At 43.7% G+C, this 19549-nt stretch overlaps 1 protein-coding gene across 3 annotated transcripts in view; it reads left to right on the top strand.

Annotated features, from left to right (window-relative positions):
• The window catches only part of LOC138760031 (transcription factor HES-5-like), a 43852-nt gene extending 26057 nt beyond the window's left edge, over positions 1–17795 (top strand). The window contains exons 1-3 of one of the 3 annotated variants that reach the window (XM_069930456.1): positions 14695–14910; positions 15986–16151; positions 16242–17795. In XM_069930456.1, the coding sequence (XP_069786557.1) occupies positions 15989–16151; positions 16242–16492 (414 nt within the window). In that variant the 5' untranslated portion in view covers positions 14695–14910; positions 15986–15988 and the 3' untranslated portion in view covers positions 16493–17795. Of the gene's footprint in view, positions 1–14694; positions 14911–15612; positions 15873–15985; positions 16152–16241 lie in introns of those variants that run through there. The other 2 variants (XM_069930455.1, XM_069930457.1) reach the window with 2 other exon arrangements.
• The last annotated feature ends 1754 nt before the right edge of the window (positions 17796–19549 follow it).

Consider the following 19549-nt stretch of genomic DNA (forward strand, 5'->3'; position numbering starts at 1 on the left):
AATGGGAACAACAATTCATGCAATCTGGACATGTGAGAAAGTAGAAAAATTTTGGGAAGATCTAAACCAAATATTAAATAAAATTACAGAAAACAATATACCAAAAAATCCAGAGATCTTCCTCCTAAGTAACATAAAAAACAAAGAATTTGGAATTGATTTGGATGGTGCACAAAAAAGATTTGTTAAGATAGCTCTAGCCATAGCAAAAAAAGTGTATTATGTTAACCTGGAAATTGGAAGAAAATTTGAAAATACAACAATGGTATATGGAAATGAATAAATGTATTCCATTAGAAAAAATAACATATAGTTTAATAAATAATATTGAAATATTTGAACAAATATGGGAGCCTTACATGAAACACAATAGCGAAAACCTACCGGGGACATTCACTACCTAAATTAACGAAAGGAGAAGGAAATGAAAAGAATTGACTCAGTGGAATTTCTTGTTTATTTTTATTGAATGACAACATTGTTTGACTGATTTAATGTATCTTAGATTTTGTACTTTAAATGGATGGGGGAGATGTAGGGAGGGTGGGATGGGAGGAGGGAGGGGGGGAGAAAATGACACTGTATATATTTGAAAAGGAAAATGTATGTATCATGGTCAATGTGGTTTATGGTGTGAAAAATAAAAAATAAAAATTTTTAAATCTGGTTGATTACTTCCAGGAGGGGAGGAATTAATAAATCTTTAAATGCTTTATAGAAATCTATTGGGAATCCATCCTCTCCTGGTGTTTTATTATTCAGTAGTTTTTTTTATTATCTTATGTATTTCTACTATTTCAAATGGTTCTGTTAATTTATTTTGTTCCTCTATTTGTAATTTTGGTAGTTCAATTTTAGTTAAAAATTCATCTATTTTGTCTTCTTTCCCTTCGTTTTCAGTTTGGTATAATTGTTCATAGAATTCTCTGAAGTTTTCATTAATCTCCGTTGGATTATATGTGATTTGTTTGTCTTTTTTCCTTGATGCCAATACCATTCTCTTATTTTGTTCTGTCTTAAGCTGCCATGCTAGAATTTTGTGCGTTTTTTCTCCAATTTATTTTTTTAAAGTTCATTTTAAGTGTTCACATCCTCGAGTGTATGTTTGAGGTTCCCTAAATTGTGTAGAAACGATTGCACTCTAAGAATTTTTTTTTTAAATTTTGCTATATATATGTTTATGCTTTCTCTCTTCCTGCTTGTTCAATAAGAACGATTTTCTATTTATCTATTTGCTCTGGAATCACAAATCACTGTTGTTACGCTCAGAGTAATAACTTTGTTTTCTCTCATATCACATAAAAGCAGTAAAACACGGAAGACTGCAGTTACTGTGATTGAAATAAAAACACAAATCTGGAGAAATTCAGCAGGTCAGTGTCCTTTATATAGCAAAGGTAAAGTTACATAACTAACGTTTGGGGCTTGCGCCCTTCATCAAGATATGGACAAAATGTCAGGAGGCATCTGAACAAAACATTTTGCTCATACCTTGATGAAGGGCACAAACCCCAAACATTGATTATGTATTTTTATCTTTGCTACATAAAGGACACCGCTTGACCTGTTGAGTTTCTCCAGCTTTGTGTTCAAAAACAGTTCTTGTTTTTAATCTGGTCGCTAGGAAAGAAGTACTAAACTTCACTGCTTCACAGGAAAGGAGGGCCCCATACACTTTGTGCAGAGTCCTAAGGGAGCTGTAGCCAAGCAAAAAAGGGTTGGCAATGGAGTTATAGCTTCCAATGAGCCAGATGTAAACATAAAGAAATTTCTGCAGATTCTTCTTCTTCATGTGCAGAAGGAGGAAGAATTTGTAAGTGTTGAGCAAGGTGCACCCTCATCTATGGACTGAATTCAGTTTGGACCCAGTCAGGAGTCCCAGTGATAAAGGCTCATGGACCTGAAACATTGATTTTCTTTCCACGCCTGCTCCCTGACATGCTGAGTATTTGTAGAATGTTATTTTTCATGCATTTAATGGAGGCTGACATTTGCAATTTAATCAGAAATTTGTTTGGTATCAGATATCCACCTCATTGTCCCTGAGAAATTTCAATCTGGTTCTACAATCAGGCTTCAATCTTGATATGAAAATACCAGAAACATCCCTATCTTTTCCAAGCTCATTAAGCATATGTAAGTCATTCATAGGCTTTTTAAATTACTGAGATCAAGACAATCTCGTCATGCTGAATTTGTGCATCATTGTAGAACAACGGGCCAAATGTCTAATGGCTACTTGTCTATGGCCTGAATTCACACTGAAAGGGTGATTCAAGATCCTTTATTATCATGTTCTAAAAGTAGTGCCATATTGCACGGAAATTGCTTTCATCTGCGGTAGGGCAGATAGATTCGCCCTCGGCAAATATTACCTGAAGCATCTCTTACAATCAGAGAAAGAGAAGCAAAAGAATCCCCTCAAAGACCCCGGGTGCCCATGGATTCATTTCCCGTGTTGCTGCAGTTCCCGTAGCCACACAGAGTCCAGTCAAACCATCAGCAGACTGAACCTCCACCCCTCATCATCCTCGACACCCCCTTGCATCCCATCTCCAATACTTGGTACCCCTTTCAGCAGTCCACCGCCTGGTTTGAATCCCTTGACCGCAGTTGCTAGCAGCCCTCAGCCCGAGAGGGTTCCTCACCCCGAGTTACCAGCAGCCCTCCACCTGTGTGCTCTTTAGCTGCAGACCCCCTCACTGGCCCGCCACCATGGTCACCATCACATGGGTCATCTCCTATGCTTTTCCTTCTGAAATGGGGTGGGGGAGTTCTCCCTGTTTTTCTGGTCTAGAACCCCTCATAGCCACAGCCAAACACAGGCCCCACTATCTTGGGCACAGACCCCGTGGTCACAGAATTTTTAAATAAAGCCACCATTGGCTCCATTAGCAGGCTCTGTACAGAGCTGATAGCAGTCAGACTGGGCAGTTGTACCCCATGGAAGAGTTGTGTCTCCCCTCCCTCCTCACCCCATCCACAACAGCGGCAGTGCTGCCATTACAGCAATGCCACCATTTTCAAAAAGTGAAAGAAAACCATTTTGAAAAACAAATAAGAAGTGGGACAGCATATGCAGGCTCAATGGGCTGAATGGCCACCTTCTGTGATAGAACTATTGTTATTGTATCTTCCTCACCACAGCTAATAATCACGCATTTTCCACATTAGAATCAGAATTCAGATTTATTGTCAGAGTACATACTTGACACAACATACAACCCTGAGATTCTTTCTCCTGCAGTCGAGGCAGAATTGCCACTTATTGGTAGTGCAAAAAAAACTGCATTCAAGGTGTTCCCTGTAGATGTACTCAATAGTGGGGATGTTCTAGGCTGTGTCTACTACCTTTTGCAGTGCTCTACACTCAGGGGTATTGGGGTTTCCCACACTAGACTGTGATGCAGCCGTTCAGCACACTTTCCACCACCCCTCTGTGGAAATTTGCCAGGGTTTCTGTTGTCGGACCAAACCTCCACAAACTCCTGAGGAAGTAGAGGCGCTGGCGTGCTTTCTTCTCGATACCTTTGGTGTATTGGGTCTCGGAACGATCCTCCAAAGTAGTGACTCCCAAGAACTTAAAATTGCTCACCCCCTCTACCTCTCATCTCCCAATGATCACTAGATTGTAAACCTTTGCCTTTACTTTCCTAAAGTCAACAATCAGCTCCTTAGATTTGGTGACATGGAGTGCAAGGTTGTTATGGCACCATTCAGCCAAGTTATCAATCTCCCTTCTATATGCTGACTCAGCGCCTTCCTTTATACAACCCACTACTGTGGTAGAGTAGGCAAATTTGTAGATGGTGTTATTGTTGTACTGAGCTACACAGTCATAGGTGTAAAGTGAGTAGAGCAGGGGGCTACGAACACAGCCCTGTGATGTTCCACTATTGATGCAGATTGTGGAGGAGAGGTTCTCATCAATCTTAACTGAATGTGGTCTGGAGGTGAGGAAATCCAGGATCCAAATGCACAGTTAACTCCCAGGTCTTGCTGATCAGTTCCCAGTGACCACCCATTTCAATTCCCCATCCCATTACGTGGATCTCCCAGTGACCCCCCAATTTCAATTCCCCATTCCATTACATGGATCTCCCAGTGACCACCCATTTCAATTCCCCATCCCATTATGTGGATCTCCCAGTGACCCCCCATTCAATTCCCCATCCCATTTCGTGGATCTCCCAGTGATCACCCATTTCAATTCCCCATCCTATTTCCTTGCTGACATAGCTGTCCATGGTCTCGTGCACTGCTAGATTGAGACCAACAGCAAATTGGAGGAACAGCACCTAAGCTTTCGACTGGGCACCCTCCAATCGGATGGCATTAATATCCACTTCTCTGGCTTTCCTTGACCCCCCCCCCCCCACATCTCTTTCCCCTAACTCTGTCTTTCTCGTTCAGTCTCCTTTCACACAAACATCATAAATTATTACCTCTTCCCTTATCGTATCCAATTAATACCTTTTGTTGGTCTGGATTCCTCCCCCAACCACCATTCTCTGAATTCTAAGATTTTCTGAGCTTTCCTGCTTCTGGCTCATTCTGCTTATTCCATGAAGAAGGACTCAGGCCTGAAACGACAGCAACATTTATCTGCTATGGTCACTGAAAAGACCGGCTGAGTTCCTCCACCATTTCGGTAGGTTTTCACTGCAATCTGCAAGTCTGCAGGAAAATGTTTCACTAATGTTCTGTGAGGTGGTGTTTGTACTGTGAAATACTCCACTACCTCTTCGTTTCACTGTTTCCCTCTTTATCAGTGTTACATACACAACAGCAGTGATAAAGATTAGCCCACATGGAATTATATTTAAAATGTTTTTAATTATTAATCTACACTTATATCACACCTAATCTAATTTTAAAAAACTTCTCAACTTAACTAAGTTTGTAAACAATTATCCAACTTAAACTTTGACAATGCAAGAGTATATTTGGAATACCCCAAACCACTACAACTCAAGGCTCAATTCTAGGAAGGCAGTTCCAAGCTCAGCAATTCAATGATGATGTGTGGTCTTGAGATTGATCTGACATGCAGACTTTAGATGGTTGAAGCTCGCAGGCCTTTGATGAATGGTGAGAGACACAGGCTTTAAGTGGTTGAGGCACACAGGCCTTAGATGAAGTTAGCAGTTCCTGAAATGGGTGAAAATGATTGGGGTGACAAAGATTGATTACTCACAACACCCTGATTGAGATGCTTCAGAAAAATGTCCTTTTTAGACAAGTGCCTTCTTCAGCAATTAAAACCCCTTTCGTGGGTCAGTAGAAGTAGAGTGGTCTCTCATTCCTCGGTAAGCAAATTGGCTTACAGTGTTGCCTATGACCACACAATAGGGCCTTTCAAACTGCTGAGCAATTTACCTGGTTAGTGCCCCAGTTACGCGGCAGTTAGAAAGGGTCTGACTGGGTCAACCCTGTCGAAATCCATCCGGATCCCCTGACCTACCTCAGAGGTAGTCAGGGAACCAGTTAAACTTATCTAGGTCACGTCCACAGGTGATTTGAAAATGAAAATTACCAACCACTTATTCCGGTGATGTCAGCACTTTCGTGTGCACGTCACCAGGCAGCCAACATCTGAACATCCGGCAGTACTTCCAGTGAGTACATAACACGTCATTGTGGGGGCAGGATCCCCCCCCCCCCCCCACATTGCCGGGTTGGCAATTTAAAAGGTGCTTCCAGCATCTTTGCCCTAGTAGACAGACAATGGACATAGGTGCTGGAGTAGGCCAATTGGCCCTTCGATCCAGCACCACCATTTATTGGATCATGGCTGATCTTTCCCTTTCAATAACCAATCCCAGCCTTATCCCTATAACCTTCAACTCCCCTGCCCACAAGAGCCTTATCCAACTCTCTCTTAAATCTATCCAACGAATTCACTCCCACTACCCTCTGTGGCAATGTATTCCACAGACCCACAACTCTCTGGGTAAAAAAATGTCTCCTCATTTCTGTGTTAAATGGCTTTCCCTGTATCCTTAAACTATGCCCTCTAGTCCTAGTCTCACCCATCATTGGGAACATGTGCTCTGATTTCACCCTGTCAAGCCCTTCAATAATCTTATATACCTCAATCATGTCTCCCCTCATCCTTCTAAACTCCATCGCATATCTTCTTTGGCTTGGCTTCGCGGACGAAGATTTATGGAGGGGGTAAAAAGTCCATGTCAGCTGCAGGCTCGTTTGTGGCTGACCAGTCCGATGCGGGACAGGCAGACACGATTGCAGCGGTTGCAAGGGAAAATTGGTTGGTTGGGGTTGGGTGTTGGGTTTTTCCTCCTTTGCCTTTTGTCAGTGAGGTGGGCTCTGCGGTCTTCTTCAAAGGAGGCTGCTGCCCGCCAAACTGTGAGGCGCCAAGATGCACGGTTTGAGGCGTTATCAGCCCACTGGCGGTGGTCAATGTGGCAGGCACCAAGAGATTTCTTTAGGCAGTCCTTGTACCTTTTCTTTGGTGCACCTCTGTCACGGTGGCCAGTGGAGAGCTCACCATATAATACGCATCTAATCCATCGCATATAATCCAAGTCTTTCTAACATATCCGCATATGACAATCCTGTCATCCCAGGAACTAACCTTGTAAACCTGCACTGCACTCCCTTTGTAGCAAGCATGTTCTTCCTCAAATTTGGGGACCAGAACTGGACACAATATTCCTGGTGAGGTCTGACCAGGGCCCTGTACAACTGCAGGAGGGCTTCTCTACTCCTATACTCCAATCCCCTCTTTATGAAAGCCAACATACCATTCGCCTTCTTCACCGCTTGCTGAACCTGCATGCTAGTTTTCAATGACTGGTGAACAAGTACGACCAGATCCCTTTGCATTACCCCATCCCCAGCTTAACTCCATTTAAATAATATTCTGCTCTCATGTTTCTGCCTCCAAAATGGACAACCTTGCATTTACTCACATTAAACTTCATCTGCCATTTCTCCACCCACTCCCCTAACCTGTCCAAGTCCCTCTGCAATTTCCTGACATCCTCCTCGCACTTCACACTATCACCCAGTTTAGTGTCATCTGTGAATTTGCAAATGTAGTTATTTATCCCCTCATCCAAATCATTTATATAAATGATAAACAATTGAGGGCCCAACACAGACCCCTGCGGGATCCCACTCATCACATCCTGCCATCCAGAAAATGACCCGTTTATTCTCAACCCTTTGTTTCCCATTTCTCAACCAATTATCTATCTATGACAGCACCCTACCCCCGATACCTTGATTTTGCAAACTAGCCTCCTGTGTGGGACTTTATCGAAGGCTTTCTGAAAGTCCAAGTACACCACATCCACTGGCTCTCCCAAGTCCACCCTCCTTGTTATGTCCTCAAAAAATTCCAGGAGATTAGTCAAGCACGATTTTCCTTTAAGGAACCTATGCTGAAAAAGGTGCTGGTCACCTCTTCCTTCCTCTGCTCCTCGAGTAAATGCATCTGGGTCCCAGGAGGGCTGCCCAGGTGCTGCAGTTTAAAAGAGGCTAATGAGGCCAAGTGGGTTTATCCGTCCCACAAAGGAGGTTGAAGAGGTGTATTTCTCTTGTGCTGCTTGCTTTAAAATGGCCTCCAACCACTCCTGTGTATTCAGTCTTAATCTCTTCATCACCTGGTCTCTGTACTTGGCTTTTCCAGGGCTGTCCCCCTTCACTCTGCAAACATATCAACTTTTTGGACATGCTGCTGCTCGTTCACAATCATTTTCCCAAAGGCTGCAGACTATTACTAAATCTGGTCTCTTAAAGGGACAGTCCCACACAATAAAATGAACAGAAAAATAAAGGGTGGGGGGGAAACGTCACAATCAGTAACTTCGCCGTTCTGCTGACCTGTCACATATTTGTCTGTGTGATGCGCTATGGAGCAGCAAAGCAAGAACAAAACATAAAGGCTGTTCAACAGGCTTTATTCCACACAAACTTCCACAGAGCTTGCTGTGAGAGTAGCTGTGACCTCAAGGGGCCTGATGTAGCTTCTAGCCCAGAGGGTGATTGACAGCCGACCGGGTGGGGCATGGTCCATTCATGTCGGCTGATTGACAGCCGGCCAGGTGTTGCCTTTTGGCTCCAGTGCTCTTCCTGCAGGTACACAGGTCGCCCCCTGCAGTCGGCTAGTGGTGTATCACCACAGTCTGGAGATTTTTTTTCTCCCTCTGGCTGGTCCTCGACAGCTAAAGGCTGGTCTAAGCAGCAATCTACACATAATTAAATAACAGTTAAGCCCCTTTTTTTGGCGCACACATCAATTAAAAACTCCTGACAAGTGGAAAGTTCTGGCGAAAATGTAGCTCATGTGAGTTCTCCGGACGTGTGTCACCCGCATGCTATCTAATGTGTTCAAAGGAAGCGGTATTCTTCGTTTCATGAAGTGGCGTGAAATGGACACGGTGCTGGAAGGATTTGCAGAGTATCCTCCCCCAAAAAGACTGTTGACGTGCAATTTATTTGTTTAATCGAGTCACATTTCAGGCCGATCCCGCGGATGCGCAGTGAATCAATTACAATGTATTTCCCCCTTTTTATTGTAGCAGCTCGACAACAAATGAAACATCACTTTTTACTGCACAAGGTTCAATGTAACCTTTAATTTGGCTCATGGCACATTGTAGAAATTTGATGCATGCCATGGCTGTTGTTGCATCACACGTGCCTGTGTGGCTGCCGCTTGGAAGAATGTCAGTGCACTTACATAGAATTTCACATCACACACTTATAATGAACGGGGGGGGGGGGGCGTCCTCTTTACTCCCAGGAGACCATTGGGGAGCGAGATTTTTATTTATCTATGTGCATTTTTTAAAAAATCACATCCTTGTGGGGTGTTTAGGTAAGGCGCTTTAACAGGTCAGATCTTTTATCTCGGAGAAAATATTTCACATAGCAATAATTGGAAAATTATATCCCAAAAAGGGCGGCAGGGTTAGGGTAGCGGTGAGCGCAACATTGTTACAGCGCCCCCGCACGTCTGCGTGGGTTTTCCCGGGGGGGGGGAGTGGGCTTCGGTTTCCTCCCACCCTTGTCGGTAAATGGGATGTCAATTGGTAGGCACGGACTCGCGGGCCGATATAGCCTGTTACTGTTGGGGTGTTGGCACGTAACGGCACAATCCAGAACATTTCCACATGGTCTCCGCACCTGGCTTCTCCGGGGCTTTCCTAAAAAGGAAAGTGCAGGAATATTTTTTTTAGTCAGTTCCTGCACCGCGATTTATCCTGCAGGACCCCCTACTACTTTTCGGGGGGAGCCTGAAGTCTACATCGCCCCGCAAACCCCACCTCATGAATTCGGCGTCCAGCTGATGGCACAGGCCACGCTGCCGCATGTCAAAGCACCGGGACCAGCGCGCACAGGCACTGACGGTGTGCAGTGTAAACGACCACAAGGAGAGTAATTATGTTAATTTGTTCAAAGTTTTCCAACATTGTTGTCTAACAAACACTATATGTCTAAATTTAAATTAGAAAATAACAGCAATGTACATACTAAATTGCAATGTGGAAAATATCCAAGGCGAGGATCCCAGTATGTACAGGATCCATGTCAGATCATGGGGATTTTTTAATTTTCAAAAATAATTATATTGATTTAAATATATTATAGGAAATACTGAGGAGCACCCAGCTTTCTTCATATTGTCAGCAAGTCATCGTTACATTGACCCTGAGTGAACAGCCAGGATCTCTGCTATTGATGCAGAGGCGCACAGCTGTGACCAACCTTATGACCCCCTTCCTGCGCTGGGCCAGTTTCCCACGTGCCGCGGACAAAGAGATCCGTTCAGTTGCCGCGACTTCATTCAATTCGAGCGGGGGCGAGGGTGGCCTCTGGGAAGGACGATCTTCAAAAGACCATGGAAATGGCTCCCCTCCCCCCGAAGCCAGCGTTAAAAGAGGGGAAACTCCGAAAATGTCTCTTAAGCCCCCCACCCCCCTAAAATGTTTGAGTTTGGATCGTTTTCTTTTAATCACATTTCGTGCCGGGAGCTGAAATGTAAAATGATTGCAAACGGCAGGAAGTGGCACATTTGCATTTTAAAAAATCTCTATTAAGCCCTAAAACTGCAACCAAGGGGACTCGCAAGCACTTTTCAACATTTGGCTCTGCCGCGGACAAGGAGCGGTGGCTGTGCAGCGCGCCACGTGTGAGACCAACCTCCTCAGCCCATTCTCAGGGCGCTACACACGTTAGCACAGGGATTATGGGCTCACGTCTCGTCTCCAGATGGTTCTCTTGAGACTCGGTTCCAACAGGGTGGGGGGGGGGGACACAGTCAAAAACTTGGAGGGTCATTTCTCATTCGGAAAGAAACATTTCGGTCATTGTCCCATTGGGTGCCAGAGTGTGGGAATTGGTTACAAATCCGCACCCTCCTTGTGGTCTAATCTGCCCGCGGAGGTGGGGGGTGGTTGCTGCATTTATTTCCTTTTTTTGGCCGAAGGCAGAATCTCCTCCTTGTCCGAGTCAGAGAAGAGATTTCAGGGAAGGAGAATCATAACCAACAAAATACGTGCTTACTTTTTCTGACTCACCAGTTGTTTATTCAGCATTAACAATATTACTTGCCATAAGGCAGTGGTTCTCAGCCTTTTACTTTCCTCTCACATGCCGCTTTAAGTAAACCCCATGCCATCGGTGCTCTGTGATTACTAAGGGATTGCTAAAGGTGGGATGTAAGTGGGAAGGGAAGGTTGAGAACCGCTGCTCTCGACCAGTGGTTCTCAAGCTTTTTCTTTCCACTCACATACCACTTCAAGTAATCCCTATGCTCCGTGATTAGTAAGGGATTGTTTAAGGTGGCATGTGGGTGGAAAGAAAACATCTGAAAACAACTGTTTTAATCGTCCCTAATTGACTCGTTATGTGCATGGTTTGAGAACTCAAAAGGAAATGGGCCAATGATAATTTTTTTGCAAGCAAAATCTTTCAGTATCATATAACCACTTACAGCACAGAACAGGCCAGTTCGGCCCTACTAGTCCATGCCGTAACAAATCCTCACCCTCCTAGTCCCACTGACCAGCACCCGGTCCATACCCCTCCAGTCCTCTCCTATCCATGTAAATATCCAGTCTTTCCTTAAATGTTACCAATGATCCTGCCTCGACCACATCTGTTGGAAGCTCATTCCAAATCCCTACCACCCTTTGCATAAAGAAATTTCCCCTCATGTTCCCCTTATAATTTTCCCCCTTCAATCTTAAACCATGCCCTCTAGTTTGAATCTCCCCCACTCTTAATTGAAAAAGCCTATCCACGTTTACTCTGTCTGTCCCTTTTAAAATCTTAAACACCTCTATCAAGTCCCCTCTCAATCTTCTACGCTCCAGAGAAAAAGCCCCAGTCTGTACAACCTTTCCCTGTAACTCAAACCTTGAAATCCTGTCAACATTCTCAATTGGGTCTCGAGCAGTGGTTCTCAGCCTTCCCTTCCCACTCACATCCCACCTTAAGAAACCCCTTACCACAGAGCACCAATGGCATAGGGAATATTTAAAGTGGGATGTGAGTGGAAAGAAAAAGGTTGAGAGCCACTGACTTAAGGTGACGCAGACACAAATAAGCAAAAGTGCCAGTTCAGGGCTGAGTGAGACCAGGTGAGATCTCTTCGGAAAGAGACGTGTGTGCCCTCCTGACCCAATATATATGTACACTATATATGGCAACATTTTTGAAAAAGGGAACAAAATTCTCCATCTGAACTACTTTATGCTTTCCCCTCAAAGGGGCTACAACAGAATTTATTTTTTCGAGTCATGTTGCCTGTGTATCATTGCAGTGCTGTGTGCTTATGATGTGTGTTCAATCAAATATAAAGAAATGTCTGACAAATAACTAATGCGGGTACAACTTTGCAAAGTGGGCTCTCTGTTACATGAGAAGACCTGTTGTAACCTACAACAGGGTCTTTCTGCTAGAAAGCCCAGACGCAGATTGGCACAAGCCTTTTTATATGGTTTACCTTCCCATTCTACAGTCTGTTCATGACTATTCACATGACCTGTAATCTGCAGACTTCAGCAAAACGTCTAGCACGTGTTTCAAGAACAGTGTGGCCTTGGTTCTCATTTCTTGCAGCTGTGCTACCAAAAGAAAACAATGTCTTTAACAGACTCTAGTATTTTCCCATAAAAATATTTGTTTTAACCCTTTTCTTGCTGCTGAAATTTATAGAAAGAAAAGAAGCAAATAAAGTAAATCTTTACAATCTGTGCAGTGATCTATCAATCCCTTATTTTACCATTCTATGATCATTTATTTGGTCATCAGAGTAGTTTGGTCCTTCAACGTAATTGGATCGTAGAAAAGATCAACACAACTAATAAAATAATAGCCAGGACACAAAGGCCCTGGATGAATGTCTCCACCATCCTTTGAAAGGCCACCAAGATGATCCCGGGGGGGGGGAGAGAGAGGTTATAATTACAGAACAGTTCCCCTATCTTTCGGGCATCACATATTCGATCTCTTATGCAGTTTTCCAAATAGGTGATATTTTCAGGGGCATCAGGGATGTAGGTGCAAGCACTCCTGCTCCACTCCTGCACATGTACCAACTTTTTCTGCCAACACAAGGTCAAGGGCCATCCAATTCTGCAGAGCCACGGTTCGTATGGCCACAACCTCCGAAGTGAGTTCACAAATCTGTGTCTGCGTATTTTCTTCAATCCTTGCAGTAGTGTTGGCAAGCCACTGGCCATATTGATCAGTTCCCAAATGGCTCCAGCCACACCGTAACAGGGAAAGAGAATCATAAACTACCGCTCAGTTTGAGAGATGGCTCTTTGGTATTATCCCCTACCAAAGGATGGTCGCTAATATCCTCAAAATGCCATATCACTGGGGCAAGGTAAGTTAAATAATAACACCATTACCAATAGTCTGGCAGCCATGGATACACTTTTTGTCCATCACAAAGATCAATCCCATTTAAGGTTGCTTTCCCCCATAAAATAGCCAAATTGATCACTTATTTTGGTACTATGGCCTGTTCCTGTCCTATTTTAATGTCCCCTGCACAAACTGGTTTCCCCTACAGCAGTGGTTCTCAACTTTTTTTCTTTCCACTCACATCCCACTTGAAGTAATCCCTCTGCCATCGGTGCTCTGTGATTAGAAAGAGATTGCTTAAGGTAGGATGTAAGTGGGAAAGGAAGATTGAGAATCACTGCTCTAGACCTGATTGTTACTGAAATATTTTGCTTGCAAAAAATTGTCATTGGCCCATTTCTTTTGGAGTTATGAACCCATGCACATAAGGAGTCAATTAGGGACAATTAAAAGTTGTTTTCAGATGTTTTCTTTCCACCCACATACCACCTTAAGCAATCCCTTACTAATCACAGAGCACCATTGAGATAGTGATTATGTGAGTGGAAAGAAAAAAGTTGAGAACCTATAGTGTACCTGTTCAGTTTAAAACATGGAGAGTGTCTTGGACAGATCAGAGTTGGGCTTATACCAATTGTTAAACAAATGTTTAACAGATCAGCATTCAGGCACTCAGGCCCAGAGTGGCATTTCCAGGCCTGATGTTCCAACTGATTAAATGGTATTGCTAATATGGGGACTCCCTGAACACTGTTGGGGAGGGAGGCCCAACATAGTTTCAATGTACATCAGAACATATTTAGCTAAGTGTTGTCATGTCATTCTCATTTAGACCTTAAGGATCATGAACCTCCCTGGAGATTCAATTCCACTCATTCTTTTACCTCCTTATCAATTTCTTCCACTTTGATCCCAAATCTTTTCTCCACAACCATTGCACTGGCTTTTCACTCTCTCCCCCCACCCCCCCCCCCCCCAACCATGCTGATGACTTTAATCTGTTATACCTTTCACCAGATGTAATTTCTCAGCCATTTTCGCTAAATTAAGAAAAACACCCCAGCGAGGTTAGGAGCAGAACAAGCAGAGGGACTCGAGAGGCTCAGAGCTTCCCCTCCACTGCTCTTTCCTTGTGTGAATGCATTATGCCGTTCAAGGTGTGAGGTGTGAGCGAGCTCTCCTCTTCTGAGAGCTTATTGTCTTAAATTAAGCCCTCCAAAAGTGGTTAAATGTAGCACTGAATATCCCATTGAATTTTAAGCTGGAGCCTGCATTTTATTTGCTCAATAATTCTGGTGCTGTCTTAGGTATTTTGTAACACCATGATTTTAACTTTCATACATTAAACAGTAACACGTAATTCAGAATAAGCTTATGAAATCTTGGCAAGAATGGTTATCTGGGTTGTTTCCTTGCTACTATGAGAGTCTTCTTGTGGTCTGAGATATTTGAGCATCATTCAAGAGGGTGAACCCTGGCAAGGTACTGCAAATCTGTGCCAACACAGAGTTGGGAAGACATCTGGAATTATTCGGGGTATTTGAGCCTCGAGACTTTTTACAACATTAAAGACCCAATATAAACAGGCCAGGAAAATTCTGCTATCAGCTCACTCCTTATCTAAACGGCAGATTATTAATTAAATTAAAACCAGAAACGTTTTCATAATTTATTATTATTAAATAAACTAATGTTTTCGACTGAGAATTCGAAACAGTAATGCCTAATACCTTTAAAAGTCTCTTGAATGTAACAGGAGAGTAACTAGTTTTCAACGCGGCAGCATCTTAGAAAATGGTGATAAAGCTCGTCGCCCAGGCAACCCCCACAACAGGAGAGTGTTACATCGTACAAACACGGATGATCTGAGCATCTACAGTAGATCTTATTTGACCTAGTGCCTATGTCGGATAAACTGACTGACGTTCGCTCAGCATTAAAATTATTGCAATAGAAGCCACGGATGGAGTGTAGTCAAGGATTCAACCACCCCCATCCCCGCGCGCTTTTCCAGGCGTCGGTCAATTGTTGCTGAAAGTTTCCCACGTGTCGCCTTGAAAGGTACACAGTGTGACGAGTCAAAAGATCCAGTGTAAAACACAATACAAAGCTTTACTTAGAAACAGCTGTCTCTTCTTGTCCTTCTGCCACTTACCAAGCTTGCTGGACCCAATTTCCTCCCAAGAATGTAAGCTGCTAAACACCTGGAAGGCGTGTCGTTACAATGGCACATCTGTTACTAAGGTAGAAATATGTGACTCCAGAGAGAAATTCCCGCGTTGTCATCTTCAGAGTATCCATTGAAATAGCTTATCATGAAAGAAGCGGGAAAACACGTCTGGACCTGAATATATAAAAGGCTACAAATGCAATTGAATTAAAATTTAAAATATAATTCTTTGGCTATTAATATATCACTGACCATCTATCTTCACGTTTACGTCTCTCTTTTACTCCGCGCACACTTAGTGCTAATCAAAAGAAAGCAAACCTTTTCACACGTGTTTGCTAACAACGTTATCGCCGAGTTGACGATTGATGGAAAATCGTTAATTTAAACGAGCTGTCAACGTGCTATTTTGCAGCGTCATATCATTCCGTGTCGGGGAACATAAAATCAAGTTTCTCAGAAGCTCATAATTCGAGGCGTGACTAATTGCCCCTGGGTTTGCTCTGTTACACGGGCTGTCCAGATGGTCCGCGAAGATTCCCACGCAAAGCAATGTCAAAGCCCATCATTAGTTTGGCATTTACAAGGCAGCCATTGGGCTATTGTCTTCCTGAAAGCGCTCGTTGGCCGGAGAGTGTGGGAAACCTCATGAAACAAGGACTCCCGCTTTTTTTTTCATGTAAATTCGGGGCTATAAATAGAGGAAGGAGCCCGTTCCAACCCTCCATACAGCGCCCAAAAGTAAAGCCCTGCTGGTCTCCTTCAGCTGGCAAGTATGACTCCTGCCAGTGCTGCTGGTATTGTTGCCGGGGAATACTCCGAAGAGAAGTTCATAGCCAAACAGAAAAGCAAAGTAAGCGTAAAGGCAAACAAGAGGGAATGGGTCCAGAATCATCTACCCTTTCCCTGCGAACTCAGTTAATTGTCATCCAAACCAAAAACAAAATCATTTCATTTTATTTTTAGATTATGAAGATAACAATAGAAAAAAGACGGCGCGACCGGATAAACAGCAGCATCAACCAACTAAGGTCTTTGCTGGGAAGGGAGCTGCAGAAGGAAGAACCCAACATGAAACTGGAGAAAGCGGACATCCTGAAAATGACAGTGAATTACCTGAAGCAGCTCCCTGGTAAGGCGGCTGACAAGCGGTGTCTTTACCCTGGTTCGGTTCCAGGTCACACCCCGCTCAATCTAACCTTTTCTGCCTTTTCTTTTGCAGCCGGCTGTCCGACGGGCCACCCGGAACGCGACTACAAGGAAGGATACTCGCGGTGCTTGCAGGAAGCCCTGCGCTTTTTCTCGACTCACGAAGGCAAGAGCGACATTCAGAAGAAGCTGGCGACACGCTTTCAAAGAACCCAGCCGCAGGGTCTTCCTTACGGCGTCTGTCTTCCTTGCACCGCTTATTGTCAGACGCGCTCTGAGCAGATCGCTCAGCCCAAGCCTGCGGCTCTCTGGAGACCTTGGTAGAGCTGGACTCCGAGTAAGATTCTTCCTTGTTTACTGGGTGATGGTGAACCCGTTGTAGGAGAATCTTTCTCCAGTGTCAGGCACAACGATTTCGTGATAACTTTGGAAGTGTTGTGAGCCTTTCTTCATATTGAAGAACGTGTATTTCCCTGAACTTGGGAGAGTGTCGTTTTGTAAACTCTGTTCCGACTTTACCTTATGAGTAGATGTTTTCGACAAATTAATTGCGATGAGAGATAGGTAGTGTAGGAGGAATGTTTCTCCGCTTTATTTCCACAGATCCTGGCCCGGGATCTTATTATTCTTCATGATGAAGAGATGCTGCAGACGCTGGGGCGAATTGTATAAGGAGAGGCGGGCGGGACTCTGAACAGACATTGGTTGTGAATGATAAGATCGGGGCAGGCCTATGGGTTAACGCAGAAATACGTAGCCCCCCCCCCCCCCCCATCTCTTTAACACGCGGTTTGCCTCCAATGGGGTAGATAGGGGATGAAGTAGTGGATGGGCTGGGGATATTCTCCCTTCAATGCGCCCTCTCCAACTCCTCGTGCAGCGGCGCGTCACGGAAACGCTCCTTCTTCCTCGTCTTGGTTGTCACCGAGATGCGGATGATTCTCTACCCCGACACTTTCTTCTCACGACCACCAGCACCATATAGATAGAGACCGGGGATCATTGCACGCGGCTGATCTGACAATTCTGGCTTGATCATTTTGAGCAAGCTTTCCATCTTCACCATGGTTTCCGTGTTAAATTGCTGCCGACCTCAACAGAAACGGTCTCTTCCACCACCCCCCATGGTATTTCCGGATTATCTCTCTCTCTCTCTCTCTCTCTCTCTCTCTCTCTCTCTCTCTCTGTCTGTCTGTCTGCCCTCTACAACAAATTTATCAATGACCTCTTCTACACCGATAAGCCATGTGGTCAATGACCCCTGTTGTAACCCTGCACATTCGCTAGTGGTGGATGACCTGACCAGGTTCCACTGTTGGGGCACAGGGTGAATTCAAACTGTGCTGCCAAAACCGAAGGCGTTGAATTAAGTTGTGATCAGTGGTAATTCACGGGGCACGGGCGTGGCCAATCAAACTGAGCGAAATCTTTGGTGCTGGGTTCGATGTTCATTTTACCTTGTACCAACCCCAACCTTGTCCAATACAAGGTCGTTTCCTTTCGTCCTTGCCGTGTTTTTCTTTTCTCTTTGCTTTATTGGCTCTGGTGGTTGTTTTTCTTTCTATAAGGAACGTTAAATCTTGTTGGTGAAATTTGCTCTCCAGATATTGTATGTTGTCAAAATAAATACCCCACTTGAATTTACACGAAACCCGACTGCAGATGTGTGTGTGTGTGCGATTCTTACAGCAAAGACTTTACACTTCAAACATGTGACACTTTTTAAATACAACACTGCTGGCCTGTAAAGTGGAAAAAGAAATAAGGTGAACTCAGGTAAGATTTGACTTGCAGACTGTGCAAAAGTGGAAGGACCAGAATTCCCACATTAAAAAAAACAGCGATTGTGAAGTTCCATTGATGATTTCAATTAAATGTCGGCATACAGCACGGTAACAGGCCCTTCGGCCCGCGAATCCGTGCTGCCCAATTCCCCCCTCCGCCGGTACGTTTCCAACGGTGGGAGGATACCGGAGCACCCGGGGAAATCCCACGCAGACAGTCTGTCCTGACAGACAGCACGGGATTCGAACCCCGGTCCCGATCGCTGGCGCTGTTCACAGCGTTGCACTAACTGCTTCGCAAACGGAGCGTACGTTTTGGGAATTCTAATTTCGCAATTATTACTCCTGATCTTGTTCACTTCACATTAGTATGATTTTAATAACGTCAATTGCGCAGAATGTTTTATTGTTCGCAACCAAGTTCCTCGTATTTCAACCAAGTTCCACTCTGAACTGGGCCCTCGGGCATATCACAGGACATAGTTACTGGGAAGTAGACCACCTCCGCCATGACATCTGCACATTGGATAGAATCCATTCACAGTTATTATACGGTCGACAGTACAAGCGTATGAAATGAACTGTAGTTATGTTCACGCCGTTAAAGGGCGACACGGTTAGCGTAGCAGGTAACGCAACGCTGTTAAAGCGCCAGCGATAGGGACCAGGGTTCGAATCGGAGTACGTTCTCCCCGTATCTACCTGGGTTTTCCCTAGGGCTCCGGTTTCGAAACAGGTTAATGGGGTGTAAATTGGGACTCGTGGGCCGAAAGGACCTGTTACCGCGCTGTGTGTCTGAAGGTGAAGAATCCAACTCGTGATACTAACTCTTGTGTGTTGCCAGATCTAATTGACATAAGGTCACCGTTGGTATTTTTCAAGAACTCTTGCTTGGCTTGGTTTATATGGTTTTTTTCTCCAAATTTTATTTTATTGGCACATGTAAAAAGTACATACATAGCCAAACTGCTATGGATCAAAATTAATACATGCTGTTTTGTCATATTTTCTCCCCACCCAGTCTCTCCCACAAAGAAAAAACCCCAAGAAAAGCAAGAAAAAAGAACAGAAAAAGAAAAGAAAATAGATTAATTTTATATTAATAGTAAATTATAACCTAATTATGCTAATTTCTACAACTATAAATGTAACCTCTATTAAATATAAAATATATAATGAATTAAAACACAACCATATAATACTTGGTCAAAATCTAAATATATATATTAAAACATACATAGAAAATCGAACAATAATAAAAGTAAAAAAATTATTAAGGTGAGGTAAGAACGGGGAGGGACAAAGCTCGAACCATTCACTTAGTATAAGTATTTATAAAGTTATAACAACAATCTTTTGCAGATATGGAAAACAAAATCTCCAAAAAAAATCATATTTATTCTTTAAATTATATGTAATCTTTTCCAGAGGTATACAATTTCGCATTTCACCATGCCATCTATCTAATACTAAATCCATGTCTAATTTCCATGAAACAGCTACACATTTTCTAGCAACTGCCAGTGCAATCTTTAAAAATTCCTTTTGAAACTAATCCAACTTTAAATCTGAATTTATCTGTGAAGTATCACCCAAA

This window comes from Narcine bancroftii, chromosome 4 (assembly GCF_036971445.1).
Source record: "Narcine bancroftii isolate sNarBan1 chromosome 4, sNarBan1.hap1, whole genome shotgun sequence".
In the NCBI taxonomy this organism is placed as follows: domain Eukaryota; kingdom Metazoa; phylum Chordata; class Chondrichthyes; order Torpediniformes; family Narcinidae; genus Narcine; species Narcine bancroftii.